At 56.2% G+C, this 22,440-nt stretch overlaps 8 protein-coding genes across 8 annotated transcripts; 4 read left to right on the plus strand and 4 right to left on the minus strand.

The window, feature by feature from the left end:
• Window positions 1–200: 200 nt before the first annotated feature.
• Window positions 201–1,258, minus strand: HRG_01940 (vitamin-D-receptor interacting mediator subunit 4 domain-containing protein; the record flags this gene model as incomplete). The annotated part of the gene is made up of 2 exons (XM_044860411.1): window positions 201–1,060; window positions 1,111–1,258. The coding sequence occupies 2 exons, from the start codon at window positions 1,256–1,258 to the stop codon at window positions 201–203; spliced, it is 1,008 nt and encodes a 335-aa protein (XP_044724044.1).
• A 265-nt stretch (window positions 1,259–1,523) lies between these two features.
• On the plus strand, window positions 1,524–2,270 carry HRG_01941 (ubiquinol-cytochrome-c reductase complex subunit (QCR10) domain-containing protein; the record flags this gene model as incomplete). Its single annotated transcript, XM_044860412.1, has 6 exons — window positions 1,524–1,535; window positions 1,656–1,699; window positions 1,816–1,869; window positions 2,004–2,097; window positions 2,146–2,202; window positions 2,262–2,270. The coding sequence occupies 6 exons, from the start codon at window positions 1,524–1,526 to the stop codon at window positions 2,268–2,270; spliced, it is 270 nt and encodes an 89-aa protein (XP_044724045.1).
• Window positions 2,271–2,839: 569 nt separating this feature from the next.
• HRG_01942 (DIE2/ALG10 family domain-containing protein) lies at window positions 2,840–5,116 on the plus strand (the record flags this gene model as incomplete). Its single annotated transcript, XM_044860413.1, has 8 exons — window positions 2,840–3,067; window positions 3,121–3,209; window positions 3,260–3,855; window positions 3,909–4,046; window positions 4,101–4,194; window positions 4,348–4,599; window positions 4,690–4,884; window positions 4,948–5,116. The coding sequence occupies 8 exons, from the start codon at window positions 2,840–2,842 to the stop codon at window positions 5,114–5,116; spliced, it is 1,761 nt and encodes a 586-aa protein (XP_044724046.1).
• Window positions 5,117–5,442: 326 nt separating this feature from the next.
• HRG_01943 (uncharacterized protein) lies at window positions 5,443–5,985 on the minus strand (the record flags this gene model as incomplete). Its single annotated transcript, XM_044860414.1, has 1 exon — window positions 5,443–5,985. The coding sequence occupies one exon, from the start codon at window positions 5,983–5,985 to the stop codon at window positions 5,443–5,445; it is 543 nt and encodes a 180-aa protein (XP_044724047.1).
• A 1,900-nt stretch (window positions 5,986–7,885) lies between these two features.
• On the plus strand, window positions 7,886–8,806 carry HRG_01944 (u-box domain-containing protein; the record flags this gene model as incomplete). The annotated part of the gene is made up of 3 exons (XM_044860415.1): window positions 7,886–7,974; window positions 8,025–8,574; window positions 8,633–8,806. The coding sequence occupies 3 exons, from the start codon at window positions 7,886–7,888 to the stop codon at window positions 8,804–8,806; spliced, it is 813 nt and encodes a 270-aa protein (XP_044724048.1).
• A 480-nt stretch (window positions 8,807–9,286) lies between these two features.
• Window positions 9,287–10,753, minus strand: HRG_01945 (uncharacterized protein; the record flags this gene model as incomplete). The annotated part of the gene is made up of 1 exon (XM_044860416.1): window positions 9,287–10,753. The coding sequence occupies one exon, from the start codon at window positions 10,751–10,753 to the stop codon at window positions 9,287–9,289; it is 1,467 nt and encodes a 488-aa protein (XP_044724049.1).
• Window positions 10,754–13,529: 2,776 nt separating this feature from the next.
• On the minus strand, window positions 13,530–15,263 carry HRG_01946 (collagen triple helix repeat (20 copies) domain-containing protein; the record flags this gene model as incomplete). Its single annotated transcript, XM_044860417.1, has 1 exon — window positions 13,530–15,263. The coding sequence occupies one exon, from the start codon at window positions 15,261–15,263 to the stop codon at window positions 13,530–13,532; it is 1,734 nt and encodes a 577-aa protein (XP_044724050.1).
• A 3,220-nt stretch (window positions 15,264–18,483) lies between these two features.
• HRG_01947 (kinase) lies at window positions 18,484–21,598 on the plus strand (the record flags this gene model as incomplete). The annotated part of the gene is made up of 5 exons (XM_044860418.1): window positions 18,484–18,927; window positions 18,987–19,473; window positions 19,709–19,976; window positions 20,429–21,063; window positions 21,123–21,598. The coding sequence occupies 5 exons, from the start codon at window positions 18,484–18,486 to the stop codon at window positions 21,596–21,598; spliced, it is 2,310 nt and encodes a 769-aa protein (XP_044724051.1).
• Window positions 21,599–22,440: the final 842 nt, after the last annotated feature.

Raw genomic sequence — 22,440 nt, forward strand, 5'->3', positions numbered from 1 at the left:
GAATTCCGCGGGTTTGCAGCATCTTGAGAATTTGACACGGCAGCACACGCGAGTTGTTGGTGAGCGGAGGATCAATGCCAATAGACGTAAAAGATGTTGTTTTTTGTCAAGAGGGAGAACGCTCGCCGCTGGAGCGTGCTGCTTTCTGAAGAGCCGCGTGAGCTTGTATGACGCGTCACCCAGGCAGTGCTCTGCGTCGCTCAGTCGTCGTCGTCGTCGTCGTCCAGGTCGTCAAAGTCTGTGAACTGAAACTGCTTCTTCTCGACAGCGCCGGCACCGGCTCTCGCCGGCACAGCTGCGTCGGGCTGACCAGTGGCGATGCTTGCTCTGCGCCACTCCTCCAGCTCCTTTTCTCTCTGCCTCTCTCTTTCTGCCCTGAGCCTCTCCCTCTCCACGCGCAGTTGCCTCTCGCGTTCTTCTCTCTCGGCCTTTTCGCGCTCCTCCTTGGCTTTGCGCTCCTCTTCCTCCTTGCGCTTGCGCTCCTCCTCGGTTGCGGGGTCGTAGTTGCGAGGGTCGATGCCCTGCTCGGCGAGGATCTGGTACGACGCCAAAGAGCCGGAGCGGATCTTGTCCTCGGGCGGCCAGGGGAAGAAGAGCTGGCCCGAGAGGGGGTTGAGATACTGGCTCATGCCCTCGGGGAGGCTCGTGTTCATGGACGTAAGGGTCTGCTGCGTCGAGGGATCAGAGACGACGTGCTGCGACGTTCCGTTTGCGACGGGGCTCTGCGTCAGGGACGGGGTTCGTGCCGAGGGCGTCACGGCGGACTGGGGCTGCGGTTCGGGCATGGGCGTCTGCGTTTCGGGAGAGGGCGAGCCGCCGCCGCCGTTGATGGTGACGGCGGGGGGCAGGGTAGTTTTGCTGATGCGGCGCGCGTAGCGGAGGAGCTCCTCGTAGGCGACGGGGTGGTTTGGCTCGGCGGGGAACTTGGCCGTGTGGGTGGTGACGATGTCCTTGCGCGTGGTGGCGAGGCTGGTGAGGGTGTCGCGGATCTGGGCGTCGAGGGCAGAGGATGTTTTCCGCAGCCGCTGGATGCGGAGATGGTTGTTCTGATGGGTCTGGACTGCGTACACGGTCAGTGGGATTAGCAGACTCGGAGCAGAAGCGGGCTACCTTGTTCCAGCCCTTGGCTCAGGTGCTCGTCGGCGGCCTTGAGCTCTTCGGCCTGGATGGCTGAGGGGTGGTACTTGGTGACGGAGTCGATCAAGTTGGACAGAGCCTTTTCCAGTCGCTCGAAGCGACCGTCGATGCACGTGTCCATGGCGGATGGGCTTGAGCGCGACAAGGTGCAGGAAGAAGCTTGTCGGGAACAAAAGCTGGTGTTGTTTTGGCGCAAGGCTGAAATGAGACGTTTCAAGCACCCTCATTGGCTGGCCGGGGCCGAGCTCAGCGAGTGCAAGCCTGAGGCCACCGCGGCCCCACGAGGCCGGCCTGTTCCGTCGGCAAAGTCACAAAGCGTCACCACCATTTTCGCGACGAGCAATTCAACCACACAGCCGGCGTCGACTGCCTCTCTCCCAGCCAAGATGGTCTCGCCCGTAAGTTCGACTGGCCCTTCCGACGCATATCCCGACCGACGACGCGCAGATATACGCCACCCGCTCCCCGGGAAAAGGAATCGATGGCACAAGACGAGCTGACCCGACCTTGTCCCGCAGACTCCTTTCCGCGCTGCCGAGTTCCGGAGCGCCTACGGCCCCAAGTACGTTACAAATTTGTCTCCGATGCCAATGCTCGCGCTGCCGAGACTTGTCGACCTTTGCGCTGCCTCAGTCGCTTGGCCTAGGAAAGGAGCCTGGCTGACGATTGGACGTCCAGATACCAGTTCCAGCCGAACCTCAACGGGATGAACAAGACGGCCCTTACAAGACTGTGAGTCGAGTTGATTTGTTCTTGTCCAGGAAGATTGGACAGGAGGCGGTACAGAGGGACAGGGGCAGGTCTCTGAGGGGACGAGTGCTGGAGCTGTCCCTGATGGTAGGCGTGTCGCTGACACTTGTCGGCAGCGGCTTCAGGACTGCCTTCTTCGGCGGTGCCGCCGGCGTCGCGGCCCTGCTCTTCGTTTCCGGCATCCCCCGCGTCCGCCAAGATGTGCTGCAGGTAAGCTGCTCGTGGCCTTTGCCGGCAAGCGTCTGACCGTGGCTTCAGAAACTTCCCTTCGTCGGCAACTTGTTCATCAAAGAGGAGCCTCCCGCCTCGGACAACGTGAGTCGCTGCTTGAGCAACCGAGTGTTTGCGAAACTTGACTGCTGACTAGTTTTCAGCCTTTCTAAGCGACTCTTTGGAGGCAAGGAATGTAATACTGCACGACACCCTTATTGACAACTCGGGGATCCTTCCTCATGTATAAGATACACAATAGACGTTTTCGGGGTGGTTGCTATTTCTTGTGCACGTTGTCCCCGGTGGTTCAGGGATTGCTCGTTCGCGTCGGCCGTGCCCTCAATTTTGCTGGTATTATGTGTCGAGGAACTGCTCCCAAGGCTACGACGACTTGATGCCTCTGATATTTTTTCAAAAGCTCACAATGCTATAGAGTGAAGTTGCTGAGAGCTGTTCAGTGGTGTACTGCGAATCGAAAGGATAGCATATGCACAGTGTGCGTGTGCTTGATATACACGGTGCAACTTACTCACTTCACCTCTTGACCCTACTCCGTATTTACCATCTGTCCAATTCTTTCCCGCCCCCCCGCTACGTTGCGCAACCACGCCGACTGGCCCTGAAACTGATGGAGTGAGCTGTAAGTCTCTGGCTGCCTAAGCTTCTTTTGAGTCGGCCTCTTGTTGACACGTCTCCATCGCCAGCCGACCTCGACTGCTCCAGCAAAACGGCGCGCGTAATGGCAGCCTGCGCAGCCGTCGACAAGCCGCGTGCGGAGGCGGGACAACCCGGAATTCAGGCCTGGGCCGTCTGTACTCTTCCGCTTGCCTTCCTCGTCCACCTCGTCGTCTTCCATAAGCAGTCCGTCTCGCCCAGAACTTGGACCCTGCTTATGCCCATCTTCCTGGCCGGGGCCTCCTTCGCTTGGCTCAGTGCCGTCTCCAAAACGGTTCCGCAGCCCTACTTGGTAAGCTGTGTCATGGTTTGCTTTGGGGCTTGGAAAGCTCACGAGGGAACCAGGATGAGGTCTTTCACATACCTCAGGCTCAGAAATACTGCCATGGGCGGTTTGGAGAATGGGATGACAAAATCACCACCCCCCCGGGCTTGTGAGTTTACGTCGCCTGGACGTGGAAAGTGCCGGTGCTGAATTTGTCAGGTATCTGTTTTCCAACTTGCTTCCGCACGTCGCCAGCAAGACTGGCCTGAGCTGGGCGTACAGTTGCGACGCAAACAACCTTCGTGCCGTAAACACTGTCGGCTTATTTGTGTTGGCCTACTTATTCTTGCTCTGTCGGCACCAGATCGAAGGACTCGCCTATGACAGACGCTCATCATCACCCCAGAAATGGCCCTTTTCTGAATACGCGTTCCACTCTGCCTGCAATGCTGCCCTGTTCCCTCTGCTCTTCTTCTTCTCCGGCTTGTACTACACCGATGTCATTTCCACGGCGGTTGTCCTCGGTGCATTCCTGAACCACCTCAGCCGCGTGGGATGCGGCAGCTGCTCGATCCAGGGTGACATTCTCACCGTCGGATGGGGAATCCTCGCGCTGCTTATGCGGCAAACCAACGTTTTCTGGATCGTCGTTTACATGGGCGGCTTGGAAGCCGTTCACGCCGTCAAGACCTTGAGACCAAAGAGGGTTGATCAACCATTCATGGCCACACTGTGGGAGCAGCAAAGGTATTTCGGTTGGAGATATTCGGCTGGGGATATCCATGACCTGCCTCTGAGCCGGGCATGGCCGGACGGTAAATGCCCCCCAACTCGCCCTGTTGATGCACTTCAGCTCACCTGGCGACAGACGCCCTTTTCACCGCCATCAGCTTGGGAATCGCTGCCATATGCAACCCTGGCCGGGTCCTGAGGCAAATCTGGCCATACTTGACGGTGCTCGGAGCCTTTGCCGGATTCGTGGCGTGGAATGGGGGTGTTGTCCTTGGTGAGCTTCTCCCGTGCAAAGCTTGCCGGACTCTGCAAGTCTGACCAGGCACAGGCGACAAGTCGAACCACGTCGCCACCATCCACCTCGCGCAGATGCTCTACATCTGGCCCTTTTTTGCCTTTTTCTCGCTGCCGCTACTTTTGCCGTATGCCCTATCTGTCGTCAACGTGTCGAGATGGGTCGCCACGACAAGAGGCGCAGAAAGCGGCCAGGTGAGCAAGCTAGACTCGAAGCAATCGCTATCTGAAGTCTCTATTGCCTTGCGTCTGGCTGAGAATTCGAGAATCTTTGTCTCGAGCATCGCTCTCCTGGGCATCATTGCGCTGTCAGGCCTCATTGTGCGATACAACACCATTATCCACCCCTTCACATTGGCCGACAACCGCCACTACATGTTTTATGTCTTCCGGTACACGATCCGTCGCGCCGCGTGGATCAGATACCTACTCGTTGTCCCGTACATGATCAGCGGCTGGATGATCTTGGACACCTCGGCGGGATGCAGCCCAAGGCCTAGTAGCAGCCAGGAGGCACTTGGTGACAACTTGCGGTCTGCCTCTTTCACAAGCCATCCGTTCTGGATAGCTCGCGGTGGACGCACAAGACAGATACATGTCTCTTATCCCGCGAGCGCACGCAGGGACGCAGAGAAAAAGTCGCCGTCGCCGGCCGAGCTGTTGCGAGCCGATCCCCTCAGATACTCGTCAGAGCCAATGTCAACGTCGACGGGTCTGATATTCCTCGCGGCAACATCGCTGTCTCTCGTCACGGCGCCCCTGGTAGAGCCACGTTACTTCATCATCCCCTGGGTGATGTGGCGGTTACATGTCCCGGCGTGGCGCCCTGCAGCTCCCGGCGGCACGTCTGATGGGACCAGCAACCAGTCTACTTTTGGCAGGGTGGCCGAGCACCTCGGACGGCACGACGTGAGGCTCGTTATTGAGACGGCCTGGTTCTTGGCCGTCAACCTGGCGACGTGCTTCGTCTTCCTCGCCAAGCCCTATATCTGGAGAGCCGAGGACGGGAGTGTCCTGGATGATGGGCGTCTACAGCGGTTCATGTGGTAGACGGGCCGGGCATGCGGGTACGGTAGACACGTATGTACGGCAATTCCTGTTGTGTGACGACAAGATGAGGCAGCAAGGTCAAATCGTTGAGTTATCTTTAAGAACGTGATGTGACATGATGTGACAAGTACATATCTGTGCACTTTCCTCACGACTAAGACGACGCCATTGTGGTGGCGGAATTGCTTCTTCGTCTTTCCCTGCTCGCCCACCTTTGTAGCTATGGTTGTTTGCTTTTCTTCGTTTCAGCTGAAAACTCTGCAATGCCCCGTGGATGTCTTGCAAGTAAAATATGAATGCGCCGACAAAGGGAATCCCACTCTGCTTCACAGACTGAGGCGATCGAGACTCAGGCCATCGTTACTCCTCACTCTCCTCATCACGCCCAGCTTGAAGAATCGCTCCTCGCCGCCAGCGGTCCGGCCTCCGATGTACCATTTATCGGCCCCGAGGGCGTCCCGAAAGCCCTCGCTACTGCTGTCGCTGCCGCGGCGACGGCCCGGCGAGGGATTAGGGATGGGGATCCCGTTTGCCGCCGTCGCGGAGCCGCCGCGCGGGGAGTGGATGGAGACGCCGGTCGTCGGGGGCGAGCGACCGCGGGCATGTGAAGAGGACGATGAGGACGAGGGGATGGCGATGCTTGAGGTTGCGCGGGCGGCAGAGGAGGACTGATGGGCGTAATTTGCGGTGGTGGAGGAGTTGGTGCTGGCGGCGGCGGCGGCGGCGGCGGCTGCCGTTGCTGCGGGTGGTGGTGATGATGAGGCTTGTGTTGAGTGTTTGTTTGGCTGTTGGGTAGTCTGGAGAGAGGGCGCCTGCTGGCGGAAGGCGGCGAAGAAGCTCGAGAGGAAGAAGGGTCGTTGCGAAGGCATCGTGGGGAGATGGATGAGTAGGCCCTTTGGGTCGAACGATGGATGGGTCGATGCTTCGCGCCTCAGTATGGACCGTGCCGGTCGGAGCGAGTGCGAGGTCGGTACAGGATGTCCCAGTGGAAGGAACAGGATGGCGTGCGATGCAGCGTCGGGAAGAGATGCCTATCGATGCGATGGACGGCTTCGCGCTAGTCGTAGTCGTCGTCGTCGTCAGGCAAACAGTCGAAGAAGCATGACTGATCTCTCGCCTTGTGTCTATCAGGGTCGCTGAGCGAGCGGAGAGGATACAAGCGTCGTCGAGCTACCGGTACGGAGGCGGGGGGCGCGAGGAGGGGCCGATTAGCCTTTTCCTTTTGCCGGTCGGTTGTCGCTGTTGGCGGTGAGGAACGCGTGAGTTGAGATGGAGGAAGGCGGAGAGTGACGATTGATTTCAGTTGGTGTGTGTGGAGGCTGACGTGACGTCGAGACGAGACTCGGCAAAAGCCGGGGCAGGCGATCAGTGGACTTGGATACCACGGCGATACTGTAATGGCGGGGCTGCGATAGGCTGCCTGGCCCGCGCTGGCCGCTAGGCTGGTGTGCCAGGGGGCCAGGGGAGGGGGTGAGTATTTGCTTAGCGGTCGGGTATCTTCGGGACGCACAGATTAGGCGGCGACTTTGTTTGCCGTGCGGGTGTGTGGGCTGTTAGGGGCTACTTTATCCGCTGGACCGACGAGCCGAGGGCCGTTGGGCAAAGCCGACGCTCTTCGAACTTTGAGCAGCCTCTTAGCTTACAGTACAGCGCGCAGCCCGAACAGCTGCCCAAGTCACCCCCCTGTCACGACGTCTTGGGTGGAAATGGAAGCGAGTGGCCAAGAGGACCGGTCAAGTGGCCTCCATCAAGACATGGCCTCCCCGTCTGTAGCCGAAGCCGAAGCGACGGGCTCGTGGAGAAGCAAATCGCCACGCGACTCGTCTGCCTTGGTGCTCTTCTTCATCAGGAACCGCTATTTAGACTGGCTCGTGGGTACGTGTTGAGGTGCTCGCTGGTTGGTGAACAGCAGACCGGGTCGAGTATTCCAGCTTCCTGTGTCTTTCACACACACGCAACAAGACTCGTCCCGTCATCGAACCATGCCTTAAGTCATCTTCATGTAGGAATCTGTCGTAGCTGAGCCTGGAAACATGGTTAGAGCCGTCATCGTGTTGGTTGTGTGCTTCACGGGACGCGGAGTGCCGCCCGTCAAGAGACCATGGCCCCCTCGAGGCTGTCAAGCACGGGCAAGACCACCAGGGCTGTGCGCACAATTGCGCTGGACTTGTCTTGTGAGAGTCGCAGCTCAAGGAGGCGCGGAGGGGGAGGCGCGGGAGGGGGAGGCAGCGGCGTGTCGACACGGAATCGGGCTGTAAAGAGTGCGAGTGATGGATTGGTGTTGGTGTTGTTTCTCGTTTACGAACATCGACGATGGTTGAAGACGACTGGACCAAAAGAAAAAAAAACTGAAATGCACCGGCACCGGCGCTGAAACTGTCGCTCATCGTGTCGGCGTCCATTGCCAAGGTCACAGAGGTGTCAAGGATGACTTGCATGATTCTCGAATATTCCATAATCAAGTAGGTACTGGATGCACGAGGCCGCATATCGCACAAGCGGGCCCATTAGTAATGCTGTGCTACAGCTATTCAGCGCTCAACGGCCGTGGTCCATTTGACAACATCCGTCTTCGTCTCTGCTCGCCGCCTCTACTGCCCCGTTCATGTTCGGAGCGCAGCAGGTGCTTGCAGCTGCCATCAATCAGACCGTCACCATGGGCCGCCGTCGCTGCTAGAATAGGGCCTTTTTGCTACTCCATAGATACCCTCGAGCCGCAATACATCGTCAACCTGCTTTTGCTCTCTTTTGCTCCATCACCTCGCCGCCATGTCTCGGGCAATGCAGCTCAAGGAGGAAGGCAACCGCCGCTTTCAGTCGGGCGACTTCGTCGGCGCCGACAGCCTCTACTCCAAGGCGTCCGTTCTCGCTCCCTCGCAACCTCGAGACAGCCGTTGACCCTCTCCAGCATCCTGACCGACCCCAAGAACCCGGCCCTGTACACGAATCGCGCCATGGCCCGTCTCAAGCTCGGCCTGTGGGACTCGGTCGTGGCCGACTGCAACGCGTGCCTCGCCCTGTGCCCCTCGAGCATGAAGGCCCACTACTACCTCTCCCAGGCCCAGCTCGCCATCTGCGACTACGACACCGCCCTCGACAACGCCCGCCGCGCCCACGAACTCTGCGCCGCCACGAATGACAGGTCTCTGGCCGCCGTCACCGCCGTTGTCCTGCGCTGCAAAAAGGAGCGCTGGGAGGACCGCGAGAGGAAGCGTGGCAGAGAAGCCCAGGACCTGGAGCGTGAACTGCTCGAGCTGCTCGACAAGCACCGCGACGAGGCGCTCGCAGACGAAGAAGACGAGGCTGAGGCCGGCCTCATCCGCGACGAGAGCGCCCAGAAGGCTTCCCGCCTGCGCGACGTCTTTGAGCGCGCAAGGGCCCAGTCGGACCAGAGGAGACAGGTTCCCGAGTGGGCCATCGACGACATTTCCTTTGCCATCATGGTCGACCCCGTCATTGTCAGCCTCTTTGCTCCTATTTCCCCCATGCACGGCCACACGGACTAACGGCCCGCAGACAAAGACTGGTAAATCGTACGAGCGGGCCTCCATCCTAGAGCACCTCCGTCATCACCCGAGCGATCCCGTGACCCGCGACCCACTCGTCCCCTCGGAGCTCCGCCCCAACTTCGGCCTCCGCCAGGCGTGCGACGAGTTCCTGGAGCTCAACGGCTGGGCCGTCGACTGGTAGTTTACCCTGGTTGCCAGTAGCGTGTGGGTTTTCGGCATTCGGTCATTGACGATTCTACTATTGTGGCATGGCGTGGCGTTTCGAGAACTGCGAGACGTTGGGCAGAAACGTCGGTCTGTTATTCTTATCCCCCTTCTCTTTCTCGTCATGTCTCCTTTCCATTGCTTGCTTTTTTTCTTCCGAGGGCTGGGACCAGCGGTGTTCAGATTATGCACGACTGTGATGAGATACGAGATAGCATCTTCTCAAGATATGTTTTTGGTCGCCTCAATCAGAGACTGTGGTTGGGCAACCGTGGAAGAATTTATATCAAGGACCCGGCTTAATATGAACAGGCTGTTTGTACCGTGATAATGACGCTGGTTTGTACAAAGTACCAAGATACGCTGTGCTTTGTGTTCTGGATGCTCTGCGAGGTGAGCGACGTGCAGCACAGTCCGCCCTGGATGAGACCCTTCACCTGGTCTCTTGGAAGAAGGATCAGTGCGTCAGCACCTCTCTGATGTGCGCTTGAACGGACGTCCCATCGAATGCTTGGCGTGCGCTCTCGCGATATGCCTCCAGTCTTTTCCCCAACCTGCGGGCCCAGGCCGGATTATTAGGTCTGGATCTGACGTGATTCAAGACATCGATCTCGACGCGTTGCAGCGCCGGGAACATGCCCGTGGCGACTTCTTTACCAAGGTGGCAAACGTCGTTCAATGCTCGAAACTTGTGGTGTAGCCTGATGCCGAGAAGAGTCATAGTCTGCGGCAGGAGCTCCGTGAGGCACGTTGTCTGGTCGTCGGCATAGCCCCCGAACTTTGCCGGTAGCCAATGGCGGCAGAAGAACTGCTCGTCGAGGACCAGGGTGGTGAGACAAGGAAACTGAAGCATGGCGGGCTGCGGGCCCGGCATAAAATCCCACCGTGAGACCCGGACGTGGCTGAGGCGAATCGTGAGGCTGGTCAAGGTCTCGCTGGCCGGCAGGAGGCTGTCGAGCAGCCGTGATCGGGACAGGTGGTGGCCCTTGGCCAAGCTTGCGTCTCGCGAGGGCAAAGGGCGCAGCGTAAAGGCCTGCAGCGCGGGACAGAGGCGGATGAGGTTTTCGAGGGAGCGGTAGTTTTGCCTCGTTGGGTCAATGTAAAGATTAAACTCGTCGAGGACAAGCTCCCGCACCTGCTGAAGCGAGGGCGGCAGGAGATGTCTTTGGTCCGGGTGGCGTTCGAAGCCGCGGACTTGAAACAGGACCAGGCACCTGAGGTTTGTCGCGGCGGAGAGCATGGTGACGAGGCCTATGAGGCTCATGGTGCGACAGGCGCGCGTGTCTCCGCCATCGATGATCACGGTCCGCAGATTGGGGAAGCGCCGGCTGGCAGGGTCGAGGTCGATGTGCTCGAGGACATCGAAGCGCCACTCGAGGTTGTAAAAGTTGGCGCGGTGCCAGTCAACGTAGTCCCTGCCCCTATCCAAGCGGGTGTCGACGTAGAAGATCTCGACCCGCGGGAGCAGTGAAACGAGGAGCTGCGTGAAGAAGTAATCGACCCCGTCGTCTCCGCGGCACGCGTCGTTGAAATCGGGGTCGAATGGGAGTTCGAGGAACAGCATCTGGGCGACGCGCTTGCAGAGGGCAAGATCTTCCGGGTATCTACAGACAGTGGGCGTCTCCAGCCAGCGTCGGCCGGGCAGGTAGCGGGTATGAAGAGCCAGGTCGGGACGGGCCATGACGGCGCGGACGAAGCGGCCGTGGTCGCGGATGGTGGGCGCGTGCCAGAGGAAGGTCTGGGCAACGTCGCGGAGACAGCGCGACGTCGAACACAGGGCCACGAGGGCGGCCTGTGAGGAGGCGACGTCGGGGCTTTCGCCTTGGTTGACGAGGGCCAGCACGGACGGCGGGTGGCAGTGGCGGCATAAATGCGTGCATATCAGATAGAGGATGTCCGAGGGGAGGCTATCGAGTGACGACATGGCGCTGGAGGCCGGGGAGGCGGATTGGAGAGGTGGATGTTGATGAAGAACCGCGTAGGTATTGGTTGATGAAGAAGTGGACTTTGATGAAGAAGGGTATGTCGATAATCAAGCGAAAGTAGATGGCCAAGTGGCTGTTGATGGACGTCGATGAAGAAGCAAAGGTAGAGAGCGGCAGCTGGCTGCCCCTGAGTCTCCAACAGTCACGATGATGAGGGGGGGCTTTGTTCCTTCCTTGGGCAAACAACTGCTCTTGCATGCAGGTGCCATGCTGGAAGAGAAGGATTCCTCTGCGTTACACGTACTCCACGATGAATGCACAAGATACGATATCACAGAGCCAGGATCCAAACACAGTCTCAAGCCTCGAATGCCAGATGCAGCTTGCACTCTGACATGTATACCGGACGTGATATCTTCCCTCTTGCCATCATCACATCTTATTGAGCGTTTGCAGAGCGTAAAGCCAGTCCTTAGCGGAGGAGGTTGTTTTATCAAATGGAAACGTCGCTCATAGATAGGCTGTCCTCGGAATAATTGGCTGCAGGACATACTACTATTAGGCAGAGTAGACAGGGAAGACTGCTGCTGTTGCCTCAGACCTCTATGTAGCCCATGGCACGTACGGGGTTCTAAATCTCTACTTTCCTCGGCGCTGTCTTGTGCGCGGCCGCAGTTGCTTGATTAACCACTCGCCCGACAGCTGGACAATAATAGACTGTGGTTTTGGAAATGGCTTCACAGTGCCTACCTTTCCCAGCATGAAGCCAAGTCGTAGAAGACGTTCCATGAGCCTATCTCTCGTAGCGGGTGCGCTGCGGAGAACATCGTCGAGGGAGTCTTCCGCTCCATGACTTGACGGGCCGCCAGCTCTCGTCTCGTATGCAACACTCCTAGGCGACCTTGGTGCGGGTACGCTGCTATTGAAGAGTCGCCCACTTCGTTGGGTGCAAGATCATACAGGGCGTCAAAGTCGGACAAACACTTCCCGTAAACTCGCGACAGACATGTTCGCTTGTCGGCTCGTGGCACCGTTGTCCTGAATGTCGGTTCTCTTGCCAGTGGCCTCACTCTTGAATGTTTGTTCTCGCACAAGTCAACGGCATCCTTGGGCTTATATAGGCCACAGGATTTGCTCCGAGTTTCCACCTTCATTTCCGGTTCCGGCGGTAATTATGGCTTGTTCTGGTACTGAAGAATCTCCTCTCACACACCAACAGACTCAGATCGCGGCTGCTTCGTGAACAGGTATGTGGTGGCATGGCAGCGGGTGCCGATCAAAACGTAATGACGGAAAAGGCGGCCGTTGCCTCTGTCATTAACCCATCGTATTCTCACGCATCTATATGTCTGCTTCCTACTATACATGCAGCCACCCGTTTTATAGAAATGGCAAGCCAGTGTCATCAGACAGGAGTATCATGGAACACAGTTTTTTCAGATGTGACTGGTGCCTATACACGTGCTGGCCAGCCTCGCCGGCGGCGACTACACACTGCATGCATGGAACAGGCCGCATCGGCCTTTGCAGTCTTGGCTAGAGTTCCTGCGAGACGCCGCTGTACGCGACATGAGCGTCTAAGCAAAAGGTTCAGAGAGTATTGAGCTAAAATCTAGGAGTACAAGTCTTCAATCTCTTATTCGAGACTTCCACGGCTTCTACAAGCTCGACAAATGAGGCTGGGTCTTCTATCGTTGCACTTACGGCGACGATGCCGCGTGGGCACGTTTCGGGGAATACCTCGCCCAAGAGAAACTCCAGTACGCCGCCATGTACAAGTCGCCAGGAATCGCTGGCCACATAGAGTGGACCATCTTCGACGATCAGAGCAACCGGGAGAAGGTTTCTAGGCAGTAGCTCCGCTCTCACTTTCGAGCATGGGTCGCCGAGGGCTTCGAAACCGAGCAGCCGAGGATCGAGGATCCAGCCAATATGTGCAGATGGGACATTCCGTGATACAGATACTTTGTTCAAGTTGATGACGGGGCCTTGGACAGTGCCGTCTACAAGTCTGGGCCCGACGACTGGCAGGTACTCGGTCACGTCAACTTGGTCGCTGCAAACTGGAGGTCGCTGCAGGAGACGCACCCGGGGGTTCACGTATCTGAGCTCCATGGCAATTATGAACCCCAGGATCCCTTCGAGCCCGTTGACGGCTGCATGGAGTGGGATGTTGGCTGGATGAAGATACGGCGCCAGCTTGTTGCATGCCAAGTTTTACGAGGACTTATGGGCCATCGACCTGGGTTGTTCATATCAACGGCCGCTAGAGATCTTGTATTGACAGCTTGCTTCATGCTTCTCAAAGCTCCATAATCTTTTGTTCCACAAACGGGTACTTGATATTCTGCTAAGCTAGCGAAATTTCGTTTAACAGCTCCTTTGCTACACTGAGATTGAAATCTATATAGGAAAGATAGGAGAGCTGGGGGACGCCGAGGCATGGGGGGCTGTCGTCGGTGTAAATTCGCATGGAACAGAGCGAGCCGTCCGGGCTCCAGCCGTCCATGTGAGTCAGGCCCAAGTAGGGGGTCGAAGAGAGCTGTGCCCGTTGGCCATCCCCGGGAGTCGTCATGTTCACGAGGACCTCGTCGGGGTTGACGCTGGCAAACATGGTCTTACAATGCTCTTCCGTACGGCTAGCACAATCCTATTCTCCTAGCCCGACTTAATTTCCACCGCATATCCGCTGACCCATAATACTACTGAATAGAGTATTTATACATGGGCCGCCATGGTGCCAACTCCAGTTCTCGCCATGTCGTTTTAGCTCCTCTAGTAATGACTGTTATACTGAGGCTTGGGAGCGTAGCCATACTGAGGCTTGGGAGCGTAGCTATGCTGAGGCTTGGGAGAGTGGCCGTACTGAGGCTTGGGAGCGTAGCCATACTGAGGGCTGGGAGCGTCGCTGTACTGAGGGCTAGGAGGGTCGCTATAGGCAGGGGTAGGAGGCTTGGTGTGGTGAGGCTTCCTGTACTTGCCAGGAGGGCCAGGGGGGCCAGGAGGGCCAGGAGGACCAGGAGGGCCAGGAGGACCAGGAGGGCCAGGGGGACCAGGAGGACCAGGGGGGCCAGTCTTGCCATCGTAGCCGTCCCTCCCATTATAGCCATCCTTTCCATGCGGACCAGGTTTGCCATCTTTCCCGTTATAGCCATCTTTACCGTTGTAGCCATCCTTTCCATCGTAGCCATCCTTGCCATCCTTGCCATTGTAGCCGGGCTTGCCGCGAAGGCCAGGAGGACCGCGAAAGCCAGGAGGACCGCGAAAGCCAGGAGGACCGCGCTCGCCGTTCTTGCCATCCTTGCCATCATAGCCGGGAGGACCACGTGCACCATCTTTGCCATTATATCCGTCCTTTCCATTGTAGCCGGGCTTGCCATCCTTGCCATTGTAGCCGGGCTTGCCGCGAAGACCAGGAGGACCGCGAAAGCCAGGAGGACCGCGCTCGCCATCCTTCCCATTGTAGCCATCCTTGCCATCCTTGCCATTATAGCCGGGCTTGCCGCGAAGACCTGGAGGACCGCGAAAGCCGGGAGGACCGCGCTCGCCATCCTTTCCATTGTAGCCATCCTTGCCATCGTAGCCGGGCTTGCCGCGAAGACCAGGAGGACCGCGTTCGCCATCCTTACCATTGTAGCCATCCTTACCGGGCTTACCATCCTTACCATTATAACCATCCTTTCCATCCTTGCCATTATAGCCATCCTTGCCAGGCTTGCCAGGCTTGCCATTATAACCATCCTTTCCAGGAGGACCAGGTTTACCATCTTTGCCATTATAGCCGTCCTTTCCAGGAGGCCCGTGTTTGCCGTCCTTGCCATTGTAACCGTCCTTGCCATTATAGCCGTGCTTGCCGCGAAGACCAGGAGGACCAGGCTTTCCATCATATCCGTCCTTGCCAGGACGACCAGGCTTTCCCTCCTTTCCAGGAGGACCAGGCTTGCCATCATAGCCATTCTTGCCAGGAGGACCAGGTTTGCCATCGTTCCCTGTCTTTCCAGGAGGACCGGGCTTGCCGTCATAGCCATTCCTGCCAGGAGGACCAGGCCTGCCCTGCTTTCCGTCATAGCCATTCTTGCCAGGAGGACCGGTCTTGCCTGGGGGACCTTCCTTGCCGTCGTAGCCATTCTTGCCAGGAAGACCTTGCTTGCCATCATAGCCTGGCCTGCCGGGCTTGCCATGCGGGCCGGGAGGGCCGGGCTTGCCGTCGTAGCCATTCTTGCCGGGCTTTCCGTGGTGGCCATTTTTTCCGGGCGGGCCGGGTGGGCCAGCAGGTCCACGTGGGCCGGGCGGACCAGGGGGGCCGGGTTTGCTATGGTAAGTGGGCTTGGTCGGGTATCCGGTCTGGGTCGGATATTCGGTCTGGGGCGGGTAGTCTGGCTTAACGGGCTGAGGCCGGGGCGGGCCGTAGTATTCGGTGGCGGCTCCGGTCGAGCCCCCCTCTATTAAAGGAACGGCGAGCGAATTGCCCGTCAGGGCTACAAGCGCCGCGACAGCCTCGAACTTCATTTTGCAAAAGCCGATAGGAACTTGGCCCAGGGTGCTAAGGAAAACGCGGCTCCAATATATAGCGCTGACCGGTGGTTACAGTTACAAAGAAGAGATAGGTTAGGGGGGATTTATAGATAATAAATCTCCTACCATTCTAGATACTTTACAAGGCCGGAATTCATACCATGCTTCTCTCGGGCAAAACTTGTACAAGAATCCATGCCGTTTGTGAGCAATCATAGAGTCCTCATACGATTTTTGCTTGGAAGAGCATTGACTCTGATCTTCGAGAAGGAAGGAATTTGAATGGGGGAGTCTGTCTCCGAGACAGCAGACGAAAATCTGATCAAAAAAAAGGAATGCGACTAAGGAACAGCTATGGCGAGCTTGCAGTAGGAATGTTAACAGCAGTTGTCCATAGCAATGAGAGGCTGACTGCTCAATATACGACGCTAAAGTCGTTTACATGTACCATTAATAGAGAGCAGCCTAAGACTATGTAACCGGGCGATACAAAATGGCACTCTCGTCTACCGGCGCCTGCGAATCCATGCCATGAACCGTTGGTCTAACGTTCTCCTGGTTACGCTGTCTAACATAGGGCTATTCAACAACTAAAAGCGAGCTAAACGAGTCCGATAGCAACGTGCACCTGTACTTGGCGACATGGCTTAACGAACTCTGCGGAAGAGCCACATTTAAGGAATGTTTAAATTCCGGGCTGGATGAACCTCGATCACTGCCTCACCCTCACCGACGATAGCACTGCGTGTCTCGCAGCCATCGTCCTCTCGTGCACTGCGGCGTTGCCAGCCATGTGCGCGTGATTGGGCAGGCTCGAAAGCATGGTAGAGACACAGGCCGAAGGCCTAGTGGTGGCTGTTGCACACAAATTCAACGCCTGAGTAGCTTAAACATGATGAGACAAGTATCTGTGGTCTTGTCTTTCTTCGTCCGTCCCTTTCCACAAGTCCAATGAGATTGCCCGATCTCCTGTCTCTCGCGCGGCAAACGGCCAGCGCCATTCCACCGGTGCCTGAAATTTGTTCTGTGAGGCAGTCTTTCTGGACGAGCACCGTCTATAAAATAAAGGCCCAGGCTTGCAGGAACATGTTCAGCTCACGTCTGGAACGTAGAGACAAAGTGAGTGTCGTCTGCGTTGGTCTTCTACGAGGCAATGGACGTGCAAGCCAGGCGGGAAAAATCAGCCACAGCTCTGAAGAACTGGTGAGTGAGTCAAGGGCGGCCTAGCTCGCTCTCTCGCGTACGTGAGTTCCCGTCCAGGCTCCACGGGGGGCGCTCTATCGTATAGACGATGCTGGTGATGGCTTGCTCGTTGCCAATGATGCGATGGTGGTCAACCCAACCAGTCCCGACGGATATTTCCTTGTTTTCTTGATTGTGCCCGGTGATGTGTCCACGTAGGCCAGGGGCTGGAAAACATGTTGAGAACTTGGGATATACCTAGCCGTAGCACTTGTGCAAAGGGGTGCTGGGTGGTCATGCGTTATGAGCATAACAAGAAGTACGGTGGAGGCTTAGGAATAGCGTTTTCGCGGCCACGGACAGCACATTGAACCAAGTTAAATAGCTCTCCATTGCTTCTAGGAACTTGGATGCTCTCGACTCAGGATATATAAGAGCCAGAGGTTGTCACCCCTGCTCAAGTTAGTAGAGGGCTAGAAGCAGAACTATAAGGCGGAACACGTATATTATTTGTCTATCAAGTTATGTGCGGGCCGGGAGTCAAGATCCAGTCCCTCGTACTAGCTCAAGTATGTAGAAGCTGGGAAAGGGCCTCCATATGGGGGATAAGTCAAGCGGAAGACGGCCTTCCAGACACTGTACGATAAACCCTGTACGGTCACGTGAGACGCCATGAATCAACCAGGTTCAGACTGCTCGAACTGCTCGCCTAGTTACTTTGTCCTGCAAAGGTGGCTATCAAGCTAGAAATACCGCTTGACCAGGCAAAAGTGGAACACTCCAACCGGTGTCTCCATTGGTGCGAATAATAGCTATTGGCATTTGCTATTCCCTGGTCTGCTCCGTCTGGCAGCAGTGATCTTGTTGGACTGGACTAGCATTGGAGTGGATTTGGATGGACTGGATTTGGCTGGACTGGATTTGCAGTTTCAAAAATTTGACTGACTGATCGAGAGGTCTGGAGGCTCCTGAGCTCCAATGGACCATGCCTAATTAGGAAAGAAGAAAACCTCAACGCCAATTTTCGTTTCAGGGCTACCACAACAACGCGTTATTGATTGAATACAGCGTGCTCATGACGAGCAGTGGTAACTACCAACGTAGAAATTCGCCAGACGGGAGATGTGACCGACTGCCGGTATAACTAGCAGCAGGAATCCCATATTTCCATCTGGCCAACAAGGTAACCACCGTAACCTTAACTTGATCAACGTTCCAAATGGCCGCATCGACAATCACCCAATTCTTCACTGGCGCTTCTAATAAGCCCTCTAGGTCAGATAATGTTGTTCTCGCCCGGAATCGATCAACAGTCGTCGCGATCCGGAGGCCCTGATCCAGCCAGATGAGTTCAGGCTTCAGGGAGAGGAATATACTCGCTGTGCCGTGCTGGCAAGAGGCCCTAAATCAACAAAGAAGCGTACATCCGTCATATGGTTATACGGTGAGGACCTGAAGTCAAAAATAGATGATAAACGTGTCTGGTACTGCTATCTCTGCGAGAAGCAGCGTCGTCAACAAGACCTCCCAGCTATCTCAAGTGGCAATTCTACAGCGCTTGACCACCTCCACTCGAAACATGATATCGACAAATCTACTGGGGAACACAAGAGCTTTCGAGGAGACTCGGTTGACTCGAGCCAGCCCTCGATATCCGACTACCAAGACGTGAAGTCGATCATCTTCTCCCGCCGCTTAGATAGGTTCAAGGAACTGCTCGTCCGGTGGCTGGTCGGTTGCCATATCGCCTTCTTCCAGGTTGAGAATGACTACTTTCGCGATCTCCTTTTACCTGTTCCCGCCCTTGACGAACTTTCTCCCAAGGGCAGCGTCAACTATTCGACAGTGGGTGATGAATTCGTTCGAGGTGAGGAAGGAGAAATTGCGGCAGGACATGCTCGACAGTCGGAGTTCCATTTCGTTGTCATTCGATCTATGGACGTCGCCAAACTACCTCGCAGTGCTTGGGGTAGTAGCACACTTCATAGACAAATCTGGGTTGCGTCGAACTGTTGTCTTAGCGCTGCGCGAAATGGAAGGGGAACACTCGGGAGAGAACATGGCCGATGTCCTGCTACAGGTCATCAAAGATTATAAGATTACGGACCGGGTCGGCTATTTCATGGCCGATAACGCGACGGCCAACGATGTGTGCGTTGACTCGGTGCTGCGCGCCGTTTACCCCAGTATGTCGGACAAGCAGCGAAGACGCAGGCGCCTCCGCTGCTTTGGGCATATTGTGAATCTCTGCGCGCAGGCTTTCCTGATCGGAAAGGACGCCAAAAAGATCTGCAAAGATCTAGACGCTGCATACAAAGAAGGCGACATGACGCGAATCCGGGAGCTCTGGCGGAAGCGCGGCGCCATCGGCAGGCTTCATAATATCATCAGATATATTCGAGCCAGTCCTCAGCGCCGTCAGTTTTTCAGATCAATTGCCTGTGGGGGAGCACTGTCGGAGTTCGATGGCTTAGAGGTGAGTTGCCTTTGTACCCTCTGGGAACCAGCAGATCGATCAGGACTAATTTAGCCCAGCTTATCCAGAGCCAGCAAACGCGCTGGAACTCATACTTCATGTCAATCGGCAGAGCTCTCAATGTCAAGGAGAGAATTCAGATATTCTGTGACCAGTATGAGGCTGGCCAGAGCCAGAAAAGTCTCGCTGAAGACCGCCTGTCTGAGCAGCAGTGGAACGAGCTTGCACACCTTCATGATCAGCTGGAGACGTTCTACGACGGAACCCTGTCGACGGAAGGCAGGCATTCAACGCTAGCAGATCACTTTCAGACGCTCGACTGGTTGCTAAATGAGATCCAGCAGGCCAAGATTAAATTCGAGGAACTTCACAGGGCGGCTGTTCGAAGGAAGACCAGTCGTGGAGCTGCCGCTGCTGAAGCCGACAACTTTGCGTTTCTTGCCGCTTCGGCAGAAGCTTCCTGGCGTAAGGCCGAGCAGTATTTCAATAAAGTGGACGAGACACCGGCATATTATACCGCCATTTCGCTGAATCCGACTCTCAAAAGTCAGTGGTACGTCGAGGCTTGGACAGACGAAGAAAAACGGTTATGGATCCCGGCGTTACGAGGCTTGTTAGAGAACTCTGGCTAGAGGAGTATCGGGGCAGGCATTCCACAAAGCAGGCTTCGGTCTCCGCTTCGCCCGGTCCAACGTCGTCTGTTTCAGTTAGGAAGGAGAAGCCTTTGCGGCTGTTAAGAGCCATAAAAGACTGAAGCTTCGTCACGAGGTCGGATCAACAGACCTGCCCGCCATCGACCTTCTCGATCAGTTCCTGGAGACAGATGTTATCCGGCTTGGTGAGGAGGAAAGCTTTGACGTTATCAAGTATTGGAACGATCGCTATCATACACAACCTGATCTAGCACGCATGGCACTAGATGTTCTATCTGTTCCACCAATGTCGGATGAATGCGAGCGGTTATTCAGCAGCGCTAAGATCCTGCTTTCTGACCGGAGGTCGAGGCTTAAGATCGACATCATTGAAGCTAGCGAGTGCCTCCGGTCCTGGTACGGCCCACCTGCACGAAATACTTTTGAGGATATCAACATCGGGAGACTAGAAGGGGAGTCTGATCTGCAGGAGGCTTACAAAGCTGGGGATGGATCTGAAGCTAAAATGGACGACGAGGACCTTCGGATCGTGGATCAAGATGATTACCTCCATGATAATACTCCTCAGCCCCAGGAGGGCTTGCGGTAGTTAACCAGCGTTATTGATGTCAATCACACACCGCACAGCATTGAACAAGGATCGACTCCGTGGTAATCTCGCGATGACTATAAAATACGGAATATCGACTACCTTGAGCTAATCCATTTAAGGATTGGATTTGCATTGGCGGTTCTGGAGTCCTCAGCGCTGTGCATTGGACTGGACTGGATCCGACCTCGAAATCCAGTCCAGTCCAGTCCAACAAGATCACTGTCTGGCAGTGACTGATGATGAGAGTCTGTGGCAGGGCAAGCATTCCAGGATTTCCAGCCCTCTGCAAAAAGCTCATCCTTGGACGAGCAAAAGTGCTCGTCTACCCGTCTGGCTCCCAGCCGTCACCAATTACGAGGCATCGTCCTGCCCGCCTCTACTCAGCGGAGGCCCGCGTGGGCAACCAATATTTCCCGGAAGCAGATGTCGAGGAGCTGGAAGGGTATGCCCCTGGCGGCTACCACCCAACTGCCATAGGCGACAGCTTTCACCATGGACGCTACATCATAGTCCATAAGCTCGGCTTCGGCGGCTACTCAACCATCTGGCTGGCGCGCGATGAGCAGCTCCATCGTCATGTGTCCGTGAAGATTATAGCGGCTCACGCGTCGGCCGACACCAACGAGGCCACCGTTCTCCGCACCTTGCAGCAGACACCAGCCTCGGCCCATGTCGGGCGGCCGTTCATCCCGGCCATCCTCGATCAGTTCAGCTTTGATGGGCCAAATGGCCACCATCTCTGTCTGGTTACTGAGCCTGCCGGCTGTAACGTCGCCCAGTCCAAGGAAGACAGCATAGACTTTATGTTTCCGGCCGAAACTGCGCGGTCTATCGCTGCTCGATGCGTCATGGGATTGTCCTACTTGCACTCCAACGGCGTCTGTCATGGAGGTATGCCTACATCATCTATGCTGAGTGCCATTTCGCCCCCTCTAACCTCCCCTTTCAAGATCTGCACATGCGTAACATCTTACTGCACGATTCCGAGCTCAGCACTACAAGCACCACCGACATATATAAGCGCTTTGGCGAGCCCTATAGTGTTCCAATCCGCCGCCTGGATGGAGGCGCACTCGAGCTCAACGCGCCACCTCACGCCATCTTCCCAATGGCTCAAAACATGCGAGGACACGAGATGCATGACCCTGAGATCCTCATATCCGAATATGGAACCTCTTTTCTCGTCAAGCAGGCATCATCGCCAACCTTGTATACCCCAGAGCCGATGGTAGTTCCTGCGTTTCCAACCCTCGCCGCCTCGCTACGCCCATGTTTCGGCCCCTGCTTCAGCGGTTGTGGGAAATGGGCCGCGGAGAGACGACCGAAACATGCCAATGGGATGTGGCCGGTGGAGAGCTCCGTGCGCTACACCATCTTTGCGGGCGATGCTAACGTTCGAACCTTCAGAGAGGCCGGAAGCGGATGACTTGCTTCGTTCTGAATATATGACAAATTGGGCTAGGCCGGCGTGGGAGAGACAGGTTTTAAGGAGCGGCCATTGTGGGACGGAGACTTGTCACAGACCATAGGTGATCCCATATCACCGCAACCGCTGCGACTTGGCCCCAAGGGAACCTCAAACCACTCGACATGCGGAGCCGTTTGGCTTGGAGTCGGATTGGGATCCGTCACCCTTCAACATGCGATGACTGAGCTATATCAACGTGAGGTGGACGCCAGCTCGGCGGAGCTGTTTGCACAGACCTTCTCCGTGGACCCATTTCAGCTTCGCCTATATTTGCTAAGCCCCTGGAGAAGACTTCTCGCTTCCAGCGAAACCCCCAACGCAAACCAGCATCAGAAATGACGACTGCTGAAGTGGGCTCAGCACCGCCCCCGGCTCTTGACTACCCGGACCCATTCATTTGCGACATGTGTACCGAGCTCGAAAGCCCGTCCTTGCGAAGAACTCGTGTCGGAGTTGCAGATCATGTTTCTATGGAGCCGGCTCGACAGGACATATCGAAAGGCGAGTGGCTGGTGCAGCGATGTATCAAATTCAACTCCGGGGCAAAACGTCGCAACTCCGATTTGTCCTGCCCAACCCCCGTCAGCAACTTTCTGGCTTGGTGTATGCGCCTTTTGACACTGCGAAGACATGTTACGACGCTTCAAGAAGCCGTTTGTTCGGGCCGGAATAGGATATCTAGGCCCAGCTGGAATTTATATTTGATTCAAGAGCCCAAGCAGCTACGATGGCTGGCTACCAGACGTTGGCATTGGGTAGTGTCTTAGAAATACGCCAAGGACAAGAACTTGGAGAGTCAA

The sequence above is a fragment of the Hirsutella rhossiliensis genome (genome assembly GCF_020360975.1).
Source record: "Hirsutella rhossiliensis strain HR02 chromosome Unknown scaffold00002, whole genome shotgun sequence".
NCBI classification, from domain to species: domain Eukaryota; kingdom Fungi; phylum Ascomycota; class Sordariomycetes; order Hypocreales; family Ophiocordycipitaceae; genus Hirsutella; species Hirsutella rhossiliensis.